The sequence below is a fragment of the Phocoena sinus genome, chromosome 16 (assembly GCF_008692025.1).
Source record: "Phocoena sinus isolate mPhoSin1 chromosome 16, mPhoSin1.pri, whole genome shotgun sequence".
NCBI classification, from domain to species: Eukaryota; Metazoa; Chordata; class Mammalia; order Artiodactyla; family Phocoenidae; genus Phocoena; species Phocoena sinus.
Window position 1 is genome coordinate 56847831 of NC_045778.1, and position 21403 is coordinate 56869233.

The window sequence follows — 21403 nt, forward strand, 5'->3', positions numbered from 1 at the left end:
GTTTATCTTCTGGACACACGCACAGAGAAGAAGATGGTTGAATTCTTCCAGTGTTGGAGTATATACCATTCAAATGTGATGGCAGGAGAGAGTGCCGATATATTTTCTAGGTTCTGATTACAATAAATGAGCTATGTGAAGGCTGCTTTGATTCACTGATGCTGTCAGTTAAAAGTTTACGGTCAAGGCTCTTGACAATATCTATTTCAGAGGAAAATCTGACATCTTCTATTGCCCTATTCCAAAATTGAAATGCTTTTGGGAGTCCAAATCTGGGAATGTACACATATACGCACATGAATCTCACATACAGTAGTCAGTCTCTTCTTTTCTACACGGGGAGTTCAGCGTTGGTCCAGGGCTGTCTGTGACTCAATGCAGAAGACTCTCTAATCCTATCTTCCACTGCAGAACCACTTGGCTCCCAATTAAACTTCTGTTCTTCAAGTTTTCCCTTATCAGTGCAGAGGTGATACTTTCCTCTTCTACCTGCTTGTTGTGGGCAGATTGTGTTTTCCAGAGTGAACCACAACATCTCCCATCCCCCATTCTCTTCCGTAGTGTGACCACCACCACTTCCCCATCAAGAATGGAAGCTTAATTCCTGTCCATTTGGATTTGGGTTGGCTTTTGGGAATTACTTGCAATGAATAGAATGGTTCTATGTTCTAAGATTTGGTCTGAAGAAGCTTTGCAGCTTGGACTGCTCACTCTCCAGATGCTCCCCCTCAGGATGCCCCCTCCTGGACTCCAGGCACCAGCAAGAAGCCCAAGCCACATGGGCGGGCCACTTGGAGATGCTCTGCTGACAGGCCCAGCTGAGCTCAGCCTTTGGGTCACCCTTGCCCAGAAGCCAGACTTGTAAATGAAGAAGCCTCCAGATGGTTTCAGCCCTCAGCTATTTGAATCACCCTTAGCTGCTTTATTTGGAAAAAAAAAAAAAAATTGGATGTCTGCTAAGGCCCCAGGCCTTGTGGATCAGAGAAAACCCCTTCCACTATGCCGTGTTCAAATTCCTGATCACAGAATCCATGAGCATTAAAAAAAAAGTGGGGGCTGGGGGGTTGCTGTTTTACATCCCTGAGTCTGGGGTGGTTTGTTACACAACAAGAGATAGCTGTGATACTCTCCTATTATTCTCACTTTGTTCAGAATCTATACCCATTATGTAAATATCTTTTTAAAAAATGTACTTCTTTCTCTTTACCACACCTGCATCCCTGCAGGCGTGGACTGTCCCAAGGAAGCAATGCCCTCTCCACTCCCATTGCGCTGGGGCAAGTATGTGCATGGGTGAATAATTACATAGTTGGTTGTCTCTATTTATGTAAACTAGATTCCTCAGTAGGTCTCTACAGTTTATATGTCCATAGATATAGTACTTTCCAAAAATGTTACAGCATTGCACTCCTCCAGGTAAAGAATGAATGGCTGTTTATCCATGCCTTTAAGAGCACTAAGTTATTTTAATTTTTGCATTCTAGCGACTGAACAATAACATCTAAAACTGGTGTGTGGATTGAATGAATACGTTAAAGTAAGGGGGCCTCTCTGGCACTTGCCACCCCGTGTTGGTAGAAATCCCAGAGTTCCGCGTGTCGGAGGCTCTTCTGCTGCGGCTGCCATTGCAGAGCAGCAGCCATGGCTCTGCACTACCCATGGCCTTGGGCCTCAACAAGGGCCACAAGGTGACCAAGGACGTGAGCAAGCCGAGGCACAGACGCCGCCGCTGGCGTCTCACCAAGCACACCAAGTTCGTGCAGGACATGATCCGGGACGTATGCTGCTTCACCCCTTATGAATGGAGCTGCTCAAGGTCTCCAAGGACAAGCGGGCCCTCAAGTTCGTCAAGAAAAGGGTGGGGACACACATCCATACCAAGAGTTAGAGAGAAGAGCTGAGCAATGCCCTGGCCGCCATGAGGAAGGCGGCAGCCAAGAAGGACTGAGCCCTTACCCTCTGTGCACAATAAAACTTTTTCAGAAAAAAAGAAAAAGATAAAGTAAGGGCTTGAGCTGTTGCAATCTGTCAATGAGATAAATGTTTAAAGATTAAGACACTAGACAAAATATTGAGTTGATAGTTAACAGAAAATGTTTCAACAACTTGATTAGACACAAATCCTCAGCACTGTATTATAGTGTTCAAAGATCACTAGATAAGAAAGCTATCTAGTATTTTAGCAGACCTTTCATTTTCGAAGGTGTTATGGGTTTAATTGTTTCCCCTCAAAATATGTTGATGCGCTGGCCCCCAGTATCTGTGAATATGACCTTATTTGGAAATGGGGTCTTTGCAGAGGTAATCAAGTTAAAATGAGATCATTAAGGTGGGCCCAATCCAATATGACTGTATGCTTCTAAAACGGGGAAATTTGGACACAGAGACCTATACACAGAGAATGCCATGTGAACATGAATCAGAGATTGGGGTGATACATCTACAAGCCAAAGAACAACAAAGATTGCCAGCAAAGCACCGGAAGCTAGGAGAGAAGCATGAAACAGATTCTCCCTCACAGCTCTCAGAAGGAACCAACCTCACTGACATCTTGATCTCAGACTTCTGGACTCCAAAACTGTGAGACAATAAAGTTCTGTTGCCCTAAGGTTTGTACGCAGTTTTTGGTACTTTATTATGACAGCCCCAGGAAACTAATGCAGAAGGAAAACTAAAATATCAATGAATGGTTCTTTGTTATTTTCCAGGATAGTTTTAGGAAAGGAAGAGCTGAGTTATCTGTTCCCATTACAGGCAAGTAAGGAGCAGTAACAAGGATTTTATAGGAAGTTTGAAAACCAATTTTCTCAGAGTTGTGAAAACGGCAATTTTTTGAGCAATATTTTTTTCCCTCTTGAGCTCAATCCAACCCAGAAGCTTCCCGCTCCAATTAAAAGTTAATTTTAGGGGCTTCCCTGGTGGTGCAATGGTTAAGAATCCGCCTGCCAACACAGGGGACACGGGTTCGAGCCCTGGCCCGGGAAGATCCCACATGCCACGGAGCAACTAAGCCCGTGTGCCACAACTACTGAGGCTGCGCTCTAGAGCCCGTGAGCCACAACTACTGAGCCCATGTGCCACAACTACTGAAGCCCACGCGTCTAGAGCCCGTGTTCCCCAACAAGAGAAGCCACCGCAATGAGAAGCCCGCGCAGTGCAACGAAGAGTAGCCTCCGCACACCACAACGAAAAGTAGCCTCCGCTCACCACAACTAGAGAAAGCCCACGTGCAGCAACAAAGACCCAACGCAGCCAAAAGAAAAAAAAAACGTTGATTTTAAAGCTCACACACAGACAATGTAATCAACGTGTTTAGAAAAAAGGGAAGAAGGAGGAAAGGTTTGGTTGCTTCTTAGGTGGGCAAATGCATCCTGATCTTATGTAAGAGAGATCAAAAATTGCTTCTCTTTTATCACTTAGTACACTGCATAATATTTAATTAATTATTCATAAATATGCTTTGAAAAGAATTAGGTTTCTATTTCTTTGGGGCTTGCAATTTTACAATTTGAAGTGGATTGGAGGAGACTTTCGGGTTGTCCTAGGTTTCTGTGTGTGTAATACTTCATACATATGAAGGAATATATGTAACATATGTCTGTTTTGAAACATAATAATAAAATAATTATCTGTGAGCCTATTGTCCCACTGAAGAAGTTGAGCTTGACTAAGACCATTGTAGCTTCCTGTGTGTCACCCCTCTGATCCTACCACCCTCTCCCAGCTCCCTCACCACCGCCCCCCAACCCCCATCCCCAAACCAGGCTGACATTGAAAACACAGTAATTTCTATACCTAGTCATCTGTTTATTGTTGCTGCCACTATGCCACTGCAGCCTTTGTATCCTGTGAAATGCAACCCCAAGCGTGGCTTCTCCAGCTCCCTAAACCCTAAGACCTCTAGGTAACAACTGTTTTTTTCAAAATGTTCCCAGATTGATTTTTATCACAATCATATTTGCAGATTTACCTTAAAGGGAACTTGGAGTCTGTTTTTGATGTTTATCTCAATAGAGTTATCAGAGCATCTGTTGAATAATAAAAGAATTTGTCTGGTCTTTGTCCCTGGTTCCTGGGAGAGAGCTTCTAAACCCTTGGATATGCCCACTTCTAACTCAGAAGTGCCTTTGTTATTCATGCTGAGTTTCTGGGATCACACTTGAGTTTATGATAATGAGGTGACTCATGGTGGATCCCTAGACAGTTTCAAGGTGGGGTTCCATGCCAGAAAGACCAACTCTGTATTTAGAGAATTGGAGCTTTCAGCCAAGTGATATCAGCCTGACCTCCTGACTTTCAAGGAATAGAAGGAGCTAGAGACTGAGTTCTATCACGTGGCCAATGAGTCAATCAATCGGGCCCAAGTAATGAAGTTCCAATTAAAAAATCTAGACACCAAGCTCTGGTGAGATTCCTGGTTGGTGAACACATCAATGCATCAAATGGGTAATGCATTCTGCTTCCTTGGAAGAGAATACAGAAGCTCTGCATTTGGGCCCTCCCAAACCTTGCCCTATGTGTCTCTCCATTTGTATCTTTCATATAAATAAAACTGTAATTGTAAGTATGGCACCTTTATGAGTTCTGTGAGTCATTCCAGCAAATTACTGAACCTGAGGTGGTCACGGAAACCCTGAATTTTTAGCCAGTTGGTCAGAAGTGTGGGTAACCTGGAGACTCCTGAACTTGTGGCTGACATCAGAAGTGAGGGCAGTCTTCTTGGGAATGATGCCCTTAACCTATGGAGTCTGCACTAACTCTGGGTAGTTAGTATCAGAATTGCAGTGCAGTATTGCAGCATCTAGTTTGTAGCTTGTTGCAGAACAGACACTCATTAGGTTAATCAGACTTTTTTGCTAAAGAGAATTAACTTTTATCTTGAAACATACCATATCCTTTCTGGGTATCGTCAATAATTGGAATATGTCCTCTGTAAAGGAATTCATCACCTTGATCAATTAGAGCTTCCTTCACCGCCTCATATCCATGTAAGACCACAGTGATCTGGGATCCAAGGTACAGAGTGTAAACGGGGCCATACTCTTTGGCCAGCTGGAAAGAGATGCAAATGGTTGTAAGGGCTATTGTGAAATCTCTCCATTGGAGGCTTCAGTGGAAATTAAGTAATGATTCACATGTAGCTTAGACTTTGCTCCATTAATTTCCTTTCAGGAATTTAACCTGGGGTACAGTCATGGATTCATTCTTTCCTTCATCTATACATGCAACAATTGAGCAAATATTTACTAAGCACCTATACTGTGTCAGACACTGTGCCAGGAACCCTCATGGAACTTAGAGTCTAGTGGAAGTAACAGGCAGTAAATAGCCGAACAAACTACATTTGCAATAGAAACTGAGCATAATTCTATGAAAGCAACAAAGAATGTACTCTGTTGGATGATAATGGGAAAACAATAAAATAGATGAGGAATCTATGAGGAGGTAACACTTAAGGTAAAACTAAAGATGAGAAGGAAGCAGCCAGGATAAGTGCCAGAAGGAGAGCTCACTAAATAGGTATTAAAAAGGATGAAATCTATATATTTATGATAGCATTGTGCCAAGGGGAAAAATAGAGTGCTACAACATCTGACAGCTAGAGGTGTTTTCAAATGTATTTTACAACCATGCAGTTAAATTCAAAGCAGCCATTTGAAATTACTTATATGAGGATGTACAATGGTGCAGAAACATGTTCAAGTTCTAAATTAAATTGGTGAAAAATAAAATTATGTTTAAAAGTCCATTAGGGAATTCCCTGGCGGCCCAGTGGTTAGGACTACGTGCTTTCACTGTCAAGGACGCGGGTTCGAGTGCTGGTTGAGGAACTAAGATCCTCCTGCAAACTGCATGGAGCGGCCAAAAATTTTTTTTAAAAATCCATTTGTTAAAAAATCCATTTGTATATGATAATCCTACATTTTTTATTTATGATAATTATTTCTAAGAAGCAAAACTTGACACCATTTTTTTCTTTCTGCCTTTTTTTTTTTTAACTTAAATGGTAGAGAATTTTGCCATTTTGTACCTCTTTTCTCTGTCCCAGGAAAATGAAACTTACTTCCTTTGAATGAGTGTGTCTCTATATTTTGGGGCACACAATGCCAGGTCCTCCTCTCCCAACCTCACCCTCAGCTGATGACTTTGCTCTCTATTTCACAGAGATAATAGAAATAACCAGAAGAGAATGTCCATATGCTTCTACCATAGCATCCAACTTGTTTACCTGAATCTGTGCCCATGTACATAGTTTTCTGTTAATATAAATGACTCTCCATGCTCCTAAAAAAGGCCCAATTCTCCAACTTGTGCATTGGATTCTAGCCCTTTCCAGCTATGGCAACATGACTTTCCTCTTTACAGCAAAACTGAGCAACATCACCCTATTTTCCCCCTTCCCCAGCCCCTGGCAACCACCATTCTGCTCCCTACAAGTTTGACTCTTTTAGAGTCCACATTATGAGTGCATATAGTATTTGTCCTTCTGTGTCTGGCTTAAATAACTTAGGATTAATATCCTCAAGGTTCAACCATGTTGTTGTAAATGGCAGGATTTCCTTCTTTTTTAAGGATAAAAAATACTCCTCTGTGTGTGCGCACCATATTTTCTTTATTCATCCATCAGAAGACAGTAATTAGGGTTGTTCTGGAGAATATATGGTTGCACAATGAACTCACTGAGATAATACTTTTTCCCAGAGAATATTTCCAAAGGAGTGAATGTCAGTCAGCGTAGCAGAGCTGGGCTGTGTCAGAGCAAGATGGGGGGATCACTCTTTAGAAGGAGGATCATAAAGTATCCCACAGATTAGTATAAAATAGTAATAATAATATAAAAGGACAGTTATTACATTTGCTTGGCTTGTCTTTTGGTAAGTGTTACACGCAGAGGGGACTGGAAGCCTTTCAGTCAAAGTATGTTCTGACTTCAGAATTTTCCCATTCACTAGAATTCAACCTATATCTCAGGTCAGGTCAACACACCTCACTACCTGCTCTAAAGTGATCCAATCCAGAAAAAAAAAAAAAAAGGTATCTGTCTTGTAATACAGAAATAGACACCCCGAAGTGTCTTAGTGGTGAGTAAAACTAAGAACGCTTGAAGATGACATGAAGATAACCTGAAGATGACCCCCCCCTTACCTGGAGATGACCAGCCTCTAATGAAACCCTTACCTTGGAGAGAGATGCAGGGACATCCCTGAGGTTTAGTTGCATCAGATTCCCAATGATGGGAAGGGGAGTTGGGCCAGGGGGAAGCCTTCCCCCTTTGTGACTTTTCTTCCACACAAAAAGCAAAACCAGGCAAGTGACACAAATCACAAGAGCAAGAGTAGTGATTTCCAGCAGTGCCATCTCAGCTACTCGATGTTGGTAACTGTCTGGATTGCTTGTTAGCTAAGTCTTGTACACACCCGGGGTATGACCTGCCAGCCAAAGGCTGGTCTGAGTTCTTGGACTTGGAAAAAAACAACCTGGAATTGGTTTTGGCCGTATTTACCTTCCTGAAGCTTGAGATTAGGGAGGATTCATATCTTTCCTACCTCTTGTTCACAAAATCTGCAACTTTTGATTTTTTAAGCCTCTCCATTACATGTACTATTTCCTTTTAGCACTAATGATTCATTAACTATAAAGCTGGGGGATTAAAAGGTACAAACTATTAGGTATAAAATACACTACAAGGATATATTGTATAACATGGGGAATATAGCCAATATTTTACAATAACTATAAAGAGTATAACTTTTAAAAAATTTTTCTAAAGATTTTTTTTTGGGGATGTGGACCAGTTCTAAAGTCTTTATTGAATTTGTTACAGTATTGCTTCTGTTTTATGTTTTGGTTTTATGGCCACAAGGCACGTGGGATCTTAGTTCCCTGACCAGGGATCAAACCCGCACCCCCTGCAGTGGAAGGCGAAGTCCTAACCACTGGACCACCAGGGAAGTCCCTAACCTTTAAAATTTGTGAATCACTATATTGTACACCTGTAACTTAAATAATATTGTACAGCAACTATACTTCAATAAATAATTTTTTTTTTTTGCGGTACGCGGGCCTCTCACTGCTGTGGCCTCTCCCGTTGCAGAGCACAGGTTCCGGATGCGCAGGCTCATAGGCCATGGCTCACGGGCCCAGCCGCTCCGCGGCACGTGGGATCTTCCCGGACCGGGGTACGAACCCGTGTTGCTTGCATAGGCAGGCGGACTCTCAACCACTGCGCCACCAGGGAAGCCCAATAAATAATTTTTCTAAAGCTAACAAAAAGAGCTTCCCTAGTGGCTCAGCGATTAAGAATCCGCCTGCCAATGCAGTGGGCACGGGTTCAATCCCTGGTCTGGGAAGATCCCACATGCCGTGGAGCAACTGAGCCTGTGAGCCACAACTACTGAAGCCTGCGCGCCTAGAGCCTGTGCTCCACAACAAGAGAAGCCACCGCAATGAGAAGCCCGCGCACCTCAACGAAGAGTAGCCCCCCACCTCCCCACCACAGCTAGAGAAAGCCCGCGTGTAGCAATGAAGAACCAATGCAGCAAAACAATAAATTAAAAAGCTAACCAAAAAAATTTTTAATTGCAATCTACAATGATTGATTTTTAAGTGTTAAACTAACCTTATATTCCTAGGATGAACACCTCTTCTTTCTCATGATGTAATAAAACTTTTCTATTTTGCTGGATTTTATTTGCCATTGCTTTGTTAGGGATTTTTGTACCTATGTACATGAGGAATATTGGTTTGCAATTTTGTTCTCTGTAATGTGTTTGGTTTTAATATCAGTTTTATGACAGCCAGATAAAATAAGTAGGCAAGTGCTCCATTTTTTTAATTAAAGTTTTTAAATTTTTAATTAAAAGATTAGTATTATTTTTCCTGAAAAGTTTGATAAAATGCCACAGTGAAACAATCTGATGCCTTCCTTGTGGGAAAATTTTTGTTATTAATTTACCTAATTAAAAAAAGTTCTAGAAATAGATAATGGTGATGATTGCACAAAACTGTGATCGTACTTAATATTACTGACCTGTACATTTAAAAATGGATAAAATGGTATATTTTATGTGTATTTTACCACAATAAAGGAAAAAACCCCGATTACTTAGTTGGTATTTGAAAACGTTATCTCACTTGTATTTGCATTTAAGGTAATTAATGCTTTTATTTATTCTTTGAGATAAATCTTACTATTAATAGTAATGTCTCAGAATCTAGACATTATCTTATGGGGAATTTGTTAAAATAAATATTTTTCAAAATCTAAAAAAGTCTACTGCTGTTTCCTACTCATTACAGAAAACATTAAAAATATCTATTTAGCACTAAAATTCTTGTTTCAACTTTACTATTTTTCACTAATTTCAGAGCCATCTATTTCTCTGTATTTTCCCACAGCAGACTATTTGCTTCCATTAACCAACCTTACTGGCCTGCATTCATATATCCTTTCGCTGTGGGGCCATAGCCGATGATGGGTTTGGTTTGTGCATGAAGAACCCAGGCATAGGTAGCTTAGGGACTTCATATATTAATACATTGCTGTATTCCTTCTGGCACTTTCTGTGAAACCAGTGTCCACTGATGCTTATGCTCAGTTGTTTGCAAGAATTGTTTGCAGACATTCCACAATGAGGTAAATTATTGACTTTGAAATGTTTGAAAAGTTAGAACTTTAATGTTTTGGACATTGAAAGCAAGTGAATAAACAGAGTGGACTGGTAAACATGTTGGAAAAGGGAAGTTTTAAAATTACCTAATCAATTTCCCTGCTTAAAAATCTTGAAAGCATTTTTTTTTTAATTTTTGGTTTTTAATGGACTTTTCCTTTTATTACTAAGGCTTTATATATCTAGAGCAGTTTCCGGTTCACACCAAATTGAGAAGATACAGAACTCCCATATACTCCCTGCCTCTCACCATGAAAGTCCTGAACCAGAGTGGTATATTTGCATGTGTACGTCCAGTTGTTCCATTTGTTGAAAAGACTATCTTTTCTCCATACTGCCTTTGTTCCTTTGTCAAAGATCGGTTGACTATATTTATGTGGTCTATTTCTAGACTCTTTTCTGTCCCACTGATCTACTTGTCTCTTCTTTTGCCAATACCACACTGTCTTGATCACTGTAGCTTTATAGTAAGTCTTGAAGTTAGGTCATGGCCTCAACTTCATTCTTCACTATTACACTAGTTATTCTGAGTGCTTTACCTCTCCATATATACTTTAGAATCAGTATGTCAGTATTCATAAAATAACTTGTTGGGATTTGACTTGAGATTGCATTGAATCTATAGATCAAGTTAGGAAGAAGTAACACCCTGACAATACTGAGTGTTCCTATACATGAACATGGACTATCTCTCCATCTATTTAGTTCTTCATTGATTTCTTTCATCAAAGTTTTATAGTTTTCCTCATATAGATCCTGTAGATACATATTTTGTTAGATTTATACCTATTTCATAGTTTGGGGTGCTCATATAAATGGTATTGTGCTTTAAATTTTTAATTCTGAAATGTTTTGCTTGAAAGATTTCTAACCTTTGGAAAAATCACTGGTATGTAACAAGACTCAGAAGGCCCACCATGATCCTCTCCCCTCTTGACACCTACCTCACCAGTCTCATTTTTTGGTGCTCCTATTCTCACTAATAATGTTACACCTGTACTAAACTTTGGTCCATTCCTGGAAGGTTCTTGAACTGAGGTCTTCACGTTATAAGGCTTCACATGTGAGCTTTCATTTTTTAAAGTAACAGCTTTATTGAGATATAATTCACATACAATTCACCCTTTTAAAGTATACAGTTCACTTTGTGTGGACATGTTTTAATTCTTCTGGGTAGATAGCTAGAAGCAGAATTGCTGGGTCTTACGGTAACTCTTTGCTTAACATTCTGAGGAACTGTCAAAACATATTCCAAAGTAGCTGTACCATTTTACATTCTTACTAGCAGTGTATGAGGATTCCCATTTCTCCCCATCCTTGCAAACAACTGTTATTGTCTGTCTTTTTTGTTACTGCCATTCCAGTGGGTATGAAGTCCTATCTCATCGTGGTTTTGATTGGCATTTCCCTAATGACTAATGATGTTAAACATCTTTCATGTTCTTATTGGCCACTTATATATCTTCTCTGAAGAAATGTCTATTGAGATCCTTTGCTCATTAAAAAAAAATTTTGTAAAATTTTTGTTATTCCCTGATCTTTAACTGGCTAGCATACCTTCTCGTTCTTTATCTCCCCCTTCTCTTTTTTCACACTACCAGTAGTACATTCTTTCCATTTGTATAGCCTCATCATAGTTGGAATTCTTTGATCAAGGTCTACCTTCCCATGAGACTGTTGATTCTAAGAGAACAAAGACTATGTCTTATTCACTATTGTTTTGTTCATTGTTGGTCCAACACTTAACACATTTTAGGTTTCCTGGCACATACCAGGCACTTGAACACTTGAATTGTATTCAATTTGATGCTCACATTGTTTCTCCTGTTGTGTCAGGAGGGCTGCTGTCTCCACTGAGGTTTTAGGGGTCACCTCCTCTCTGACCATTTGTGCTCCTCTCTTCCATTGGTTGAGGGTTGTCCCTCGGGATATTAATTCTTGTGCATATCTGAGTTGAATACATCTGCAGAATGACTGCAGCTTCCATAGTATGGGAGGAACCCTGCAGTGAAAAACAACATGTTAATTGCCTGCATGACACTGTTGAGGCATGGGGACCCAGTGAATTGCATTTTAAAATACAATAGCATCTGGTGCTCCCATTGCCTGGAACACATTCCACCATTACCATCATTCTCTTCAGTTGCCTGGCTGCCTCCTGTATACCCTTAAAAATGTAGCTCAGATCTGACACTGCCTCCTAGAAACCACCAGGCTGTGTTGACCCCCACCAGTACTCCTTGCATCCAGTGTTCTGCCTGCTGTGGTACTTACCACACTATCATACTTGCCTATTTATTTGCTGTACAATCCAAACAGCACCCCCCTCCACCACAAGGCTAAAAGTCTTTTTTCTTGCCTCAGCAACTAGCACATACTAGATACCCAGTAAATATTTATAGAAAGAAAAGGAAAGATTTAAAAATACTTCAAGATAAAAAATTGAAATAGCTGGCGTCTTAGTCTGCTCAGGCCGCTATAACAAAATACCATAAACTGGGTGGCTTAAACATTCATTTCTCAGTTTTGGATACTGGGAAGTCCAAGACCAAAGTGGTAGCAGATTTGGTGTCTGGTGAGAGCTCTCCTCCTGGTTTGCGGATGGCCTTCCTCTTGTTGTGTCCTCGTGTGGCCCAGCGAGACATCTCTTCTTATAAGACATCTCTTCTTATAAGTAGACATCTCATCTACTTCTATTTATGAAGGCTCCACCTTAACAACCTAATTATTGGGTTGGCCAAAAAGTTCCTTCTGTTTTAAAGTAAAAATAAAAGACACATTTTTCATTTTCACCAAGAACTTTATTGAACAACGTATTCACCATTTTGTTCCACTACCTTCTGCCATTTTTCAGGCAACTTCATAATTCCATCTTCCCAAAATTTTTTATCTTTTTGAGCAAAGAACTATTCCAGATGCCTTTTACATTCTTCCAGGGAATTGAAATTTTTTCCATTAAGAGAATTTTGTAAAAACCAAAATAAATGGCAATCTGAAGGTGCAATGTCTGGTGAATACAGCGGATGAATCAGAACTTCCCAGCTAAGCTGAAACAGTTTTTGCCTGGTCATCAAAGAAACATGCGGTTTTGTGTTATCCTGATGGAAGATTATGTGTTTTCTGTTGACTAACTCCAGACGCTTTTCGTGGAGTGCTGCTTTCAGTTGGTCTAATTGGGAGCAGTACTTGTTGGAATTAATTGTTTGATTTTCCAGGAGCTCATAGTAGAGGACTCCCTTCCAACCCCACCATATACACAACATCACCTTCTTTGGATGAAGACCAGCCTTTGGGGTGCTTGGTGGTGGTTCATTTTGTTTGCCCCACGATCTCTTCCTTTCCACATTATTGTACAGTATCCACTTTTCATCACCCATCACAATTTGCTTTAAAAATGGAACGTTTTCGGTGCACCACAACTACTGAGCCTGTGCTCTAGAGCCCACGAGCCACAACTACTGAAGCCCTGAACCTAGAGCCCATGCTCCACAAGAGAAGCCACTGCAATGAAGAGTAGCCCCCGCTCACCACAACTAGAGAAAAAGCCCGCACACAGCAACGAAGACCCAACGCAGCCAAAAAAAAAAAAAAACGGAGCATTTTCATTATGTTTCAGTAGAGCATGGCATGCGGAAATACGGTCAGGAAGGCTTTTTTCGCCTAACCTATGTGGAACCCAAACATCAAAGCGATTAACATAACCAGGCTGGTGCAAATGATTTTCAACACGTGGTATAATGTTGTTTGTTCTCAATTAGTGTCTGGATTTGATCGCTATCAACTTCAACTGGTCTGCCTGACCGTGGAGCATCGTCCAGCAAGATATCTCCAACACAAAACTTTGCAAACCACTTTTGACACATTCAATCAGTCACAGCACCTTCTCCATACACTGCACAAATCTTCTTTTGAGTTTCAGTTGCGTTTTTACCTTTCTTGAAATAATAAAGCATAATATTCCGAAAATGTTGTTTTTCTTCCATCTTCAGTATTAAAATGGCTACACAAAAATTCACCAGTTTTCATAAGCTTTTCTTCAACGCACGCTGATATGACAGCTGTCACAATACAATCTAACAAAATTGTTTCGAATGAAGTTAAAGACAACTAAGCGGGGGCTTCCCTGGTGGCGCAGTGGTTGAGAGTCCGCCTGCCAACGACGCAGGGGACACGGGTTCGTGCCCCGGTCCAGGAGGATCCCACATGCCGCGAAGCAGCTGGGCCCGTGAGCCATGGCCACTGAACCTGCGCATCCGGAGCCTGTGCTCCGCAGCGGGAGAGGCCACAACAGTGAGAGGCCCGCGTGTTGCAAAAAAAAAAAAAAACAAGACAACTGAGTGCTACTAGAGCCATCTTATGGAAAAAAGCAAACGAACCTTTTGGCTAACCCAATATCTGTCAAAGGCCCCACCTCCAAATACCATCACATGGAGCATTAGGGCTTCAGCATGACTTTTAGGGGAACACATTCAGCCTGTAGCAGATGGAAGGTAGAAAAATGGATAGAAAGAGGTAATAGGAGAAAAACATGAAAAGCACTAATTCCAAAGAAACGTGGTAAGGAAAACAAGTAAAATGTCATTCCGAGTTATATAATAATGGACACTTGGGGGAGTGAGCAATGAATTAACAGTAAATTAGTTTAAAATGCTTACACAAAGACAAGAGACCAGAGGATAGCCGAGAAGCTGGCCCAGCTTGTTGAGATGTTCCTGGAGGGCTGCGGTTGAGATTTAAAATCCAGCTAGCTTAGGTCACTGCTGCTGAAGACATAATTCAATGTGTGTTTTCTGATGCACTTGTATGTATCAGGCACTGTGTTCTCTGTCCATCACAGGAACTTACAGGCTACTCAGAGACAAACATATATCGACTCCAATAGGCTGGGTGAACTAATGCACCCCAACAAACACCACGTGCAAATCACTATTCCAGGTGCATAAACAGATCTTGCTGAACCCACTGAAGAGCTCTGTAAGAATATGTAAACAAGTTCAGAGATATTAGGTAATTTCCCATGGTTACACACTAAGCCCTGACGTGGACACTCTAGCCTAACTTCTATGTCCTTTTTTCCCCACTACTCACTTACCTGCCTTTCACATTCATCCTTTTGTTCTTTCACACAACGTAACTGACCAACTCATATGGGCCAGGCACTGTGCAAGGCATGAGCAACAGATACCATCCCAGGGAAGAGCATGGTCACAGTCCCTGCCCCCCAGGGAGCTAAACATTTGTGAGAACAGACATTAAGCAGGTAATGTGAGGCGTGTGGAGTGTTACAAACAGGGAAACGTGGGGTGCTGACCTGAGCAAGCAGTTCCGGAAGACCTCTCTGAAGAAGTGAAGACTCTTTAGGAGTTAGCAAAGTTGGAGCTATAAGGGAGAAAAAGTAGGCCAGGTGGATGGAATAATACATGCAAAGGGACAGAAAGAAGGTACATTCAAGGACTTGGGCTGGAGAGGTCAGTGTGTATACACTTGGGACTTAATCCTAAAGCAATCAGAAGCCACAACGTCTAATTCACAGAATTCCTTCCCCACAGCAAGAGGCAGAAATCACTTAATTCTAAATCCCTTCATTTTAAGATGTACCAAAAGCCTACAGGATAATTAGTTTGAATTAAATTTCCTTGGTTTGTAGCCACAGATGTAGGATACTATGGGGTTGGATCCCACAGGAACCCGAGTAAAAGGGCTGCTTTTCCCAGAACTCCCAATTATCAAGCCCTGATGCCCCAACAGCACTGTGAAGTTGTCCCCAGGAGGGAATGTTGAGAGCTTGAGCAGAGCAGGTCCAACCTTGGCTCCTGGGTTAACATCTGAATTAGTGACGTTAATGATATCATACCATTGCCAGTTATAATTTATACAGTTTGTCTTTTCTCCACCTCAGGATAATGTCCCCTCCCCTCCTCAGTGTAAGTATTTCAGCTCTCAGGCAGTCTCCGAGGGGCACGATGCTCCATCCTCCCTCTTCCCTCCTCTGCTGCTGGCTGCATCCCACAAGGAATCAAAACACCCCTTGTTAAATTCCGTGAGTCAGGAAAGAATGGAAATCCTGCTTTCAAAATTCTTACACGAGGCTTCTGGGAAAAGTGAAAGGAGAGCGTCTATAGTTAAGTTAAACTAGTAAATAAACTGGCTCCGAGCTGAAATGGGCAGGACAGCCTGAGGAGCAGGTTAAGCAACAGAGAAAGGAGACATATGGGAAAAACACAAATCACTGATAGTAAAATAATTTTATTTAGTTTCTTTTTTAAAAAAGGTAGCATTTCACATATAAATTTAGACTTCAAGATTACCAAAAGGAACATCCCTGAAGGTAGGGCGGGGGGTGGGGCAGACTTTGAGCCCAAGTGAGCACAGGGAAGCACATTCCACGGAGAGTTTAAGCAGAAGTCCTTTCTTGAGAACTTCACAGTGCTACTTCCCTGTTCCTCAACTCTGCCACCAGAGACTGTGGTTTGTAAGAAAACCCATATTCATCACTTTGGGGCAACAGTTTTTAGCTCATGGGAACAGGAAACATCTCTAGGAATGAAAGCACAAGGGTCAATGATCCAGGGCTTCCCTGGTGGCGCAGTGGCTGAGAGTCCGCCTGCCGATGCAGGCGACACGGGTTCGTGCCCCGGTCCGGGAAGATCCCACATGCCGCGGAGCGGCTGGGCCCGTGAGCCATGGCCGCTGAGCCTGTGCTCCGCAACGGGAGAGGCCACAGCAGTGAGAGGCCCGCGTACCACCAAAAAAAAAAAAGGTCAATGATCCAGATTTCCCACAACAATCATTATTTATATGCAGCAACAATATATGACAGGTAAAGAGTTTATTATATAGTTCCAAAAATCTTTTAAAAAGGGCTAGAGAACACAAAATTCATTCATAAAGAGAATGTATATAATTAAATGAGCAAAAACAAAAAAGTTATTCTTTCCATATTACAAATGCCTTTATAGGATAAGGCCCTGGGAAAAGACCTCAAATCTGGGACTCCTTTCCCGTATTAAGTGTCTGGCACAACCCAGAAGCTGTCATGAGACTGACAGTTAGCTTAAAGGTTTCTGGAAGTGGTCCCATGACTTTTCTGTCTGGCTTGAACACAGTGTACACAAATGGTGTCTTAAACTGCGTAAACTCAGGCCTAACTACAGGGCACACTGATTCAAGAAAGTTAATCTTCAGATTAAAAAAACATCCAGATGAAACAGATCTCCCATAGCCACAGGCTAACTCTGTCATCCTCTCATGTAAGTTTAAATCCACTGGCTGCCTAGGAAGTCAGTGGAATAATCCTGATCTCCTAGTTGAGGTGAAAGCTGCGGAACAACTTAGATTTCAGCATCTCAGGGCCAGGAGGGAAGGAGGCAAAGATGACCAAGGGTGCTTTCTAGGTTACTCCTTGATCCACCCAGTGGGCTCCTGATGAGTGTTGAGAAGGAGAACCCGTGGGCCAGTAACCATGGCAGCCCCAGGATCTGACCTTCAAGCAGAGGTACCGGGGCAAATGAATGTACCCCAAATCCAGTTTTAAAAATAAAAACCTCCTGCAGTTATGATACAACACTGTGCAGTGAACAGCTAGGAACTGGATGCTGCTTCTATTTCTGGTTAAAGTCCTGTTCCACTCTTGGCCAGAGCTGAGAGGTGACATAGAAGGAGTTGTCTGAGCCTAAAAACCAGGCACCTTAGTCACACATGGCCTGGGCAGTGACAGAGACAGTCATCACCCCATGGAGGGGTATGTATGGCCCTCAGAGCTTTGGTTCAAAGCAAAGGTTTCATCTCACCCAAAACTTCAAACTAAGCTCTATCTCTGAGCCTACTAATGCAATAAACTAATGATTAGGAATCTCTATGAAGAATCTCTGATTGGGTGGCAAGGTGCATGTCCCAGCAGGCCACCATCTTGACTCTAGGAAAACAAAAAGGTGCAAATCGTATCAAGTAAATAGTTGCTCAAGTGGAAGATCATTTCCTGGGGAACTTCAGCGGACTAGATGCTACTCACACGGATGAATGCTGGGACTAGACCCAAAAGAGAAAGCCTGGGTCCTGGCATAATCAGTCTTCTTTACACTTACCACATCCTGGCCGCCTTTTCTCTGACCTCCTATCTCTTGAATGACTGAGCACACATTTCCCCGGGGACCAATGTAAACATTATCCAATAGATCTCAGCTTAGAAAAACACAGCTTGTTAAATATTTAGTGTTTAACATTCCAGTGCAGGCAGTATGTTAGCATCAGACTTTCCCTCATTCATGAGTACCAGTTTAGAAAGGAACATACACAGGATATTTGATAAAACTGCACCTGAAAAGACCATCTGGGTGCCAGACAGCTGGCTCTATCCTGCAATCAGCTGATAAACCAGGACCACCACAGGAAAGGCAGAACAGACGGAGCATGAGTTCTCTGTAAATCTGAAGTCATATAACCATCGTTCCCACTTAACCCCTTGGGCCATATCTTGATATGGGAGAACATTTCCACCTGTTGCATCAACCTGTGCTCTCCTTGCTTTGGATGGGGCTCTCTCCGGAGGGCTCAAGAGCCTCCTTAGAGGGGAGAGAGCTTTTTCTTCCAGTCCTAACCTCTGAATATTTCAAAGCACAAGAGGAGTCCACGAACATGCTAGGGATGTTGCTGCCAAAGTAGATCTTACTGTTAGAAGCAATGGCCTGGTACCTTTTGAGCTCCAGATATTCCGGGGTCAATTTGTGCTGTGAGAGGCAAACAAGAGCAAAGGCATCAGAACACTTTGGTGCAATAGTCACTGCTCTCTTTCCTTACACAGATTTTCCCTATTGTTCTCCTGAATATCATTCCTCAACTGTGAATTGCTACCAATGACCCTCTCTCACTTTGAAGGGTGGCTATCACATTGACAGCATTTTTCAGAATGGCATAAAACTACTGCCCCTTTCAGCATAAGGCTCACATCAATGACAAAGCCTTGACACTGTGCCTGGCCAGCTTTTCCCATGACAGATTTGGATCACTGGTTTGGAAACTGAAATTTCTCATCTTGCCTTCATCTTGACCAAATTCCGTTCTGTTTCTATAGAGTTGTGTCCTCCAATATGTTAAGTTTATTTCTAAATTTACACTGGATTTCAAAGTACTGACAACTCTTGTTCTGACAAGCTACCGTATCTTCAGACTTCTGAATATAGATTATGTTGTTCCTTCCTAAATGGAAAAAGTTTAAGCCCTGTCTATACCTTAAATCTTGACTCTAACCTTTCAGACTGCATCATATACCTTAGCAATCTCCTTCTCAACTTTTCCTCTGTTCCACTCTACTGTATAATTAATAACCTTATAAACCTTGGTCATATCCTTCCCTATATCCTTCCCTTCTCAGACTACAAGGGGTTCTAGCTGACTTTTAATTAAATAATTCCTACTAACTAGGTCTGTACTCTCTAGAGCTAAACTTACCCCAGTCCCTATACAAAAATTGTTCACCCACACATCGCCCAACTTCCTTTCTCAAATTACCACATATGAAATTCCTCATGACTAGAGTATTTTTTAAATCCAACAAACAAGCAGTACTCAACTGGGGGCATTCGGAAATGTGTGTGTGTGGTGGGGGGTGTGGATTGTTAAAATAATTGGTGAACACTACTGACAGTTTAGCAGCCAAGGGCCAGAATGCATGAGATAGGCCTCAATAATGAAAAAGTATCTCACCCCAAGATGCTAAGAATGTCTGATGAGAAACTCTGCTCTAAACAAGCTTAGCATCTACCCCAAAGGTCTACCTGATCTGGGAAGCAATTTTAAATGAACTTTACTCCTCTCCTGTCACTCCTGTCATTTCAGGAGAAGACCTTTAACTTTCCTGATTATTGAGCCCTTATACAGCAGGACAAATGGATGAATTTATGGCACTTGACCTGGGTTTATATATCTGCTTGCCTTTGTCCTAGCTCCCCACTTTTATAAAGAACTATACAAAGTTCTCTACCCATAGAATGTGCAACATATGTCTTTCCAAGTGACTGGCCAATTCTAGAGGGTGTGATGGTAACTACCCTTCCTTGACACTGGATAAAATCGCCTCCATCGTGTTAGAACCCCCACAGGCGAAAGCAAAAACTTAACCTATATTACTAGGAGAGTGACACAGAGAGCCAGTCACCTTGTTTGAAGTGGCATATTTGTGTGCGGCATAATACTCAGCATCTGCTTTTGCCTTCTCTCGGGCCAGGAACGCAGCATCTAGTAAGCAAAACAGTCAGGGTGTTTAAAACAGAGCAAAGTTGCAATCCATTTCCTCAGCTGGGTAAGAGTTCAGACTCTACCTTAAGTAGAAGCCCCTTTATCCACTGCTTGATATTCCAATCATTCACTTTACTTTAAAGGCATTAAACAACATTTGCAGTTTTCAAATCCCAGTCCCCAGACAACTCCTTCTCAAAGGGGAATACTCTTGTCAATATCAAGTTTAACTCTCAGCCCGTCTGAACCCACTTCATTTTCCACCTTAAGTTGCTCCTTCTTTCCTCCACCCCTCATCACCTAAAGCCTCACACCCCACCCAGGCTCTAGGCTTTAAGTATTAATAATTAAGTCCAGACATGAGAGCTCTGCTCTATTTATTTGCACTGTCTCCAGCCCCTTTAAATCTGATTCAGAATCAGTTAATGTAGAATGATAGGTAGCATCATCATATAAGCAAAAGAGGTTGAATATTTGGTATTCAAGACGGTGAGCTAAGAACATCGACATCCCACTATGTGTAATCAAGAGTTTGGGAGCCTCTACGACAATCAGGGCTTCTTTTTTCCCCAGCTAATTGTTTGGTTATTTTTTTGGTTGACAGGTAGAAAAGAAACTGGTGGTGGTGGGGTTTCTTATCTTGTGTATTCTTTAAAACCGATTACTTTGCCTGAGAACAAATAAGCCCCAACTTAAGGATGGAAAATGAAAGGCTGGGTTTCCCATAGTCACAAACCAAACAAAAGAGCTAGATACACAATGGCAATTTAAAAAAAAAATTGTCTAGAATATCAGGCCAGCTACTTCCTCCAGACCACCCACCATAACCCAGACCCAGTCCCTGAGACAGAGAAGCAGCTCAGGATGGTCAGAGCCTCTTTTCTCCCTGAGGTACCTTCAATTTCAGAAATGCGCTTTTCAGTTTCTTTCTCCATCACCTTCTGCTGAAACCGAATTTTTGCCACTTGTGCAATCTTCTCTGCTTCTATAATTATACACAAAACAAGATCTTCAAAAACACTTCTCTAGTTCCAGAGGTACTTAGAAACATGAGCACATAGTCTAACAATTATATAAGGTTTTATGGGCTCATTGTTTCATTGTTTTATCTATTCAGACTATAAACAACTCAACAGAAAAAAGGGAATTTATTTCCTACTTCACTGTTCTATTTTGACAGTGCTTGTTTTGTAGGAAGGAAGAGTACAAAAGGTGACAGTTCCAGTCCTTCATGGGATTAAATGGCAATGGTCCACAAGCTAATGGGGGAAAAAAGATACTTCATGAACGTTCTCAGAACAAAAACAGAGCAACACAAATGTATGGCAACATAGGACAATTATATAATGTGGCAGGAGAAAGAAAGAATATGGAAGATAAAAAAAGGAAGACCTTCTGGAAGAAATCTTAAAGAAAATAATAAACATGACCTATAAGGACCTGGCAGAAAGTGTAAACAAAAACAAGATATACGAATTAGCATAGCAAGTCGCAGTTGA

At 41.6% G+C, this 21403-nt stretch overlaps 2 protein-coding genes and 1 pseudogene across 7 annotated transcripts in view; 1 reads left to right on the forward strand and 2 right to left on the reverse strand.

Annotated features, from left to right (window-relative positions):
• LOC116741704 (cytochrome P450 2C23-like) overlaps positions 1-7399 on the reverse strand; it is a 31885-nt gene extending 24486 nt beyond the window's left edge. Inside the window, exons 1-2 of the mRNA XM_032608649.1 lie at positions 7180-7399; positions 4890-5052 (exon numbers count right to left, since the gene is read on the reverse strand). Coding sequence (XP_032464540.1) covers positions 4890-5052; positions 7180-7359 — 343 coding nt within the window. The 5' untranslated portion in view covers positions 7360-7399. The remainder of the gene's footprint in view (positions 1-4889; positions 5053-7179) is intronic.
• Positions 1593-1948, forward strand: LOC116741707 (annotated as a pseudogene).
• A 3537-nt stretch (positions 7400-10936) lies between the features above and the next one.
• ERLIN1 (ER lipid raft associated 1) overlaps positions 10937-21403 on the reverse strand; it is a 41775-nt gene continuing 31308 nt past the window's right edge. For 2 of the 6 annotated variants that reach the window (XM_032608651.1, XM_032608650.1), the window contains exons 10-13: positions 20800-20889; positions 19825-19904; positions 18363-18397; positions 10937-11673 (exon numbers count right to left, since the gene is read on the reverse strand). In XM_032608651.1, coding sequence (XP_032464542.1) covers positions 11424-11673; positions 18363-18397; positions 19825-19904; positions 20800-20889 — 455 coding nt within the window. In that variant the 3' untranslated portion in view covers positions 10937-11423. Of the gene's footprint in view, positions 11674-13996; positions 14644-14982; positions 15051-15901; positions 18398-19824; positions 19905-20799; positions 20890-21403 lie in introns of those variants that run through there. The other 4 variants (XM_032608652.1, XM_032608654.1, XR_004346236.1 and 1 more) reach the window with 3 other exon arrangements.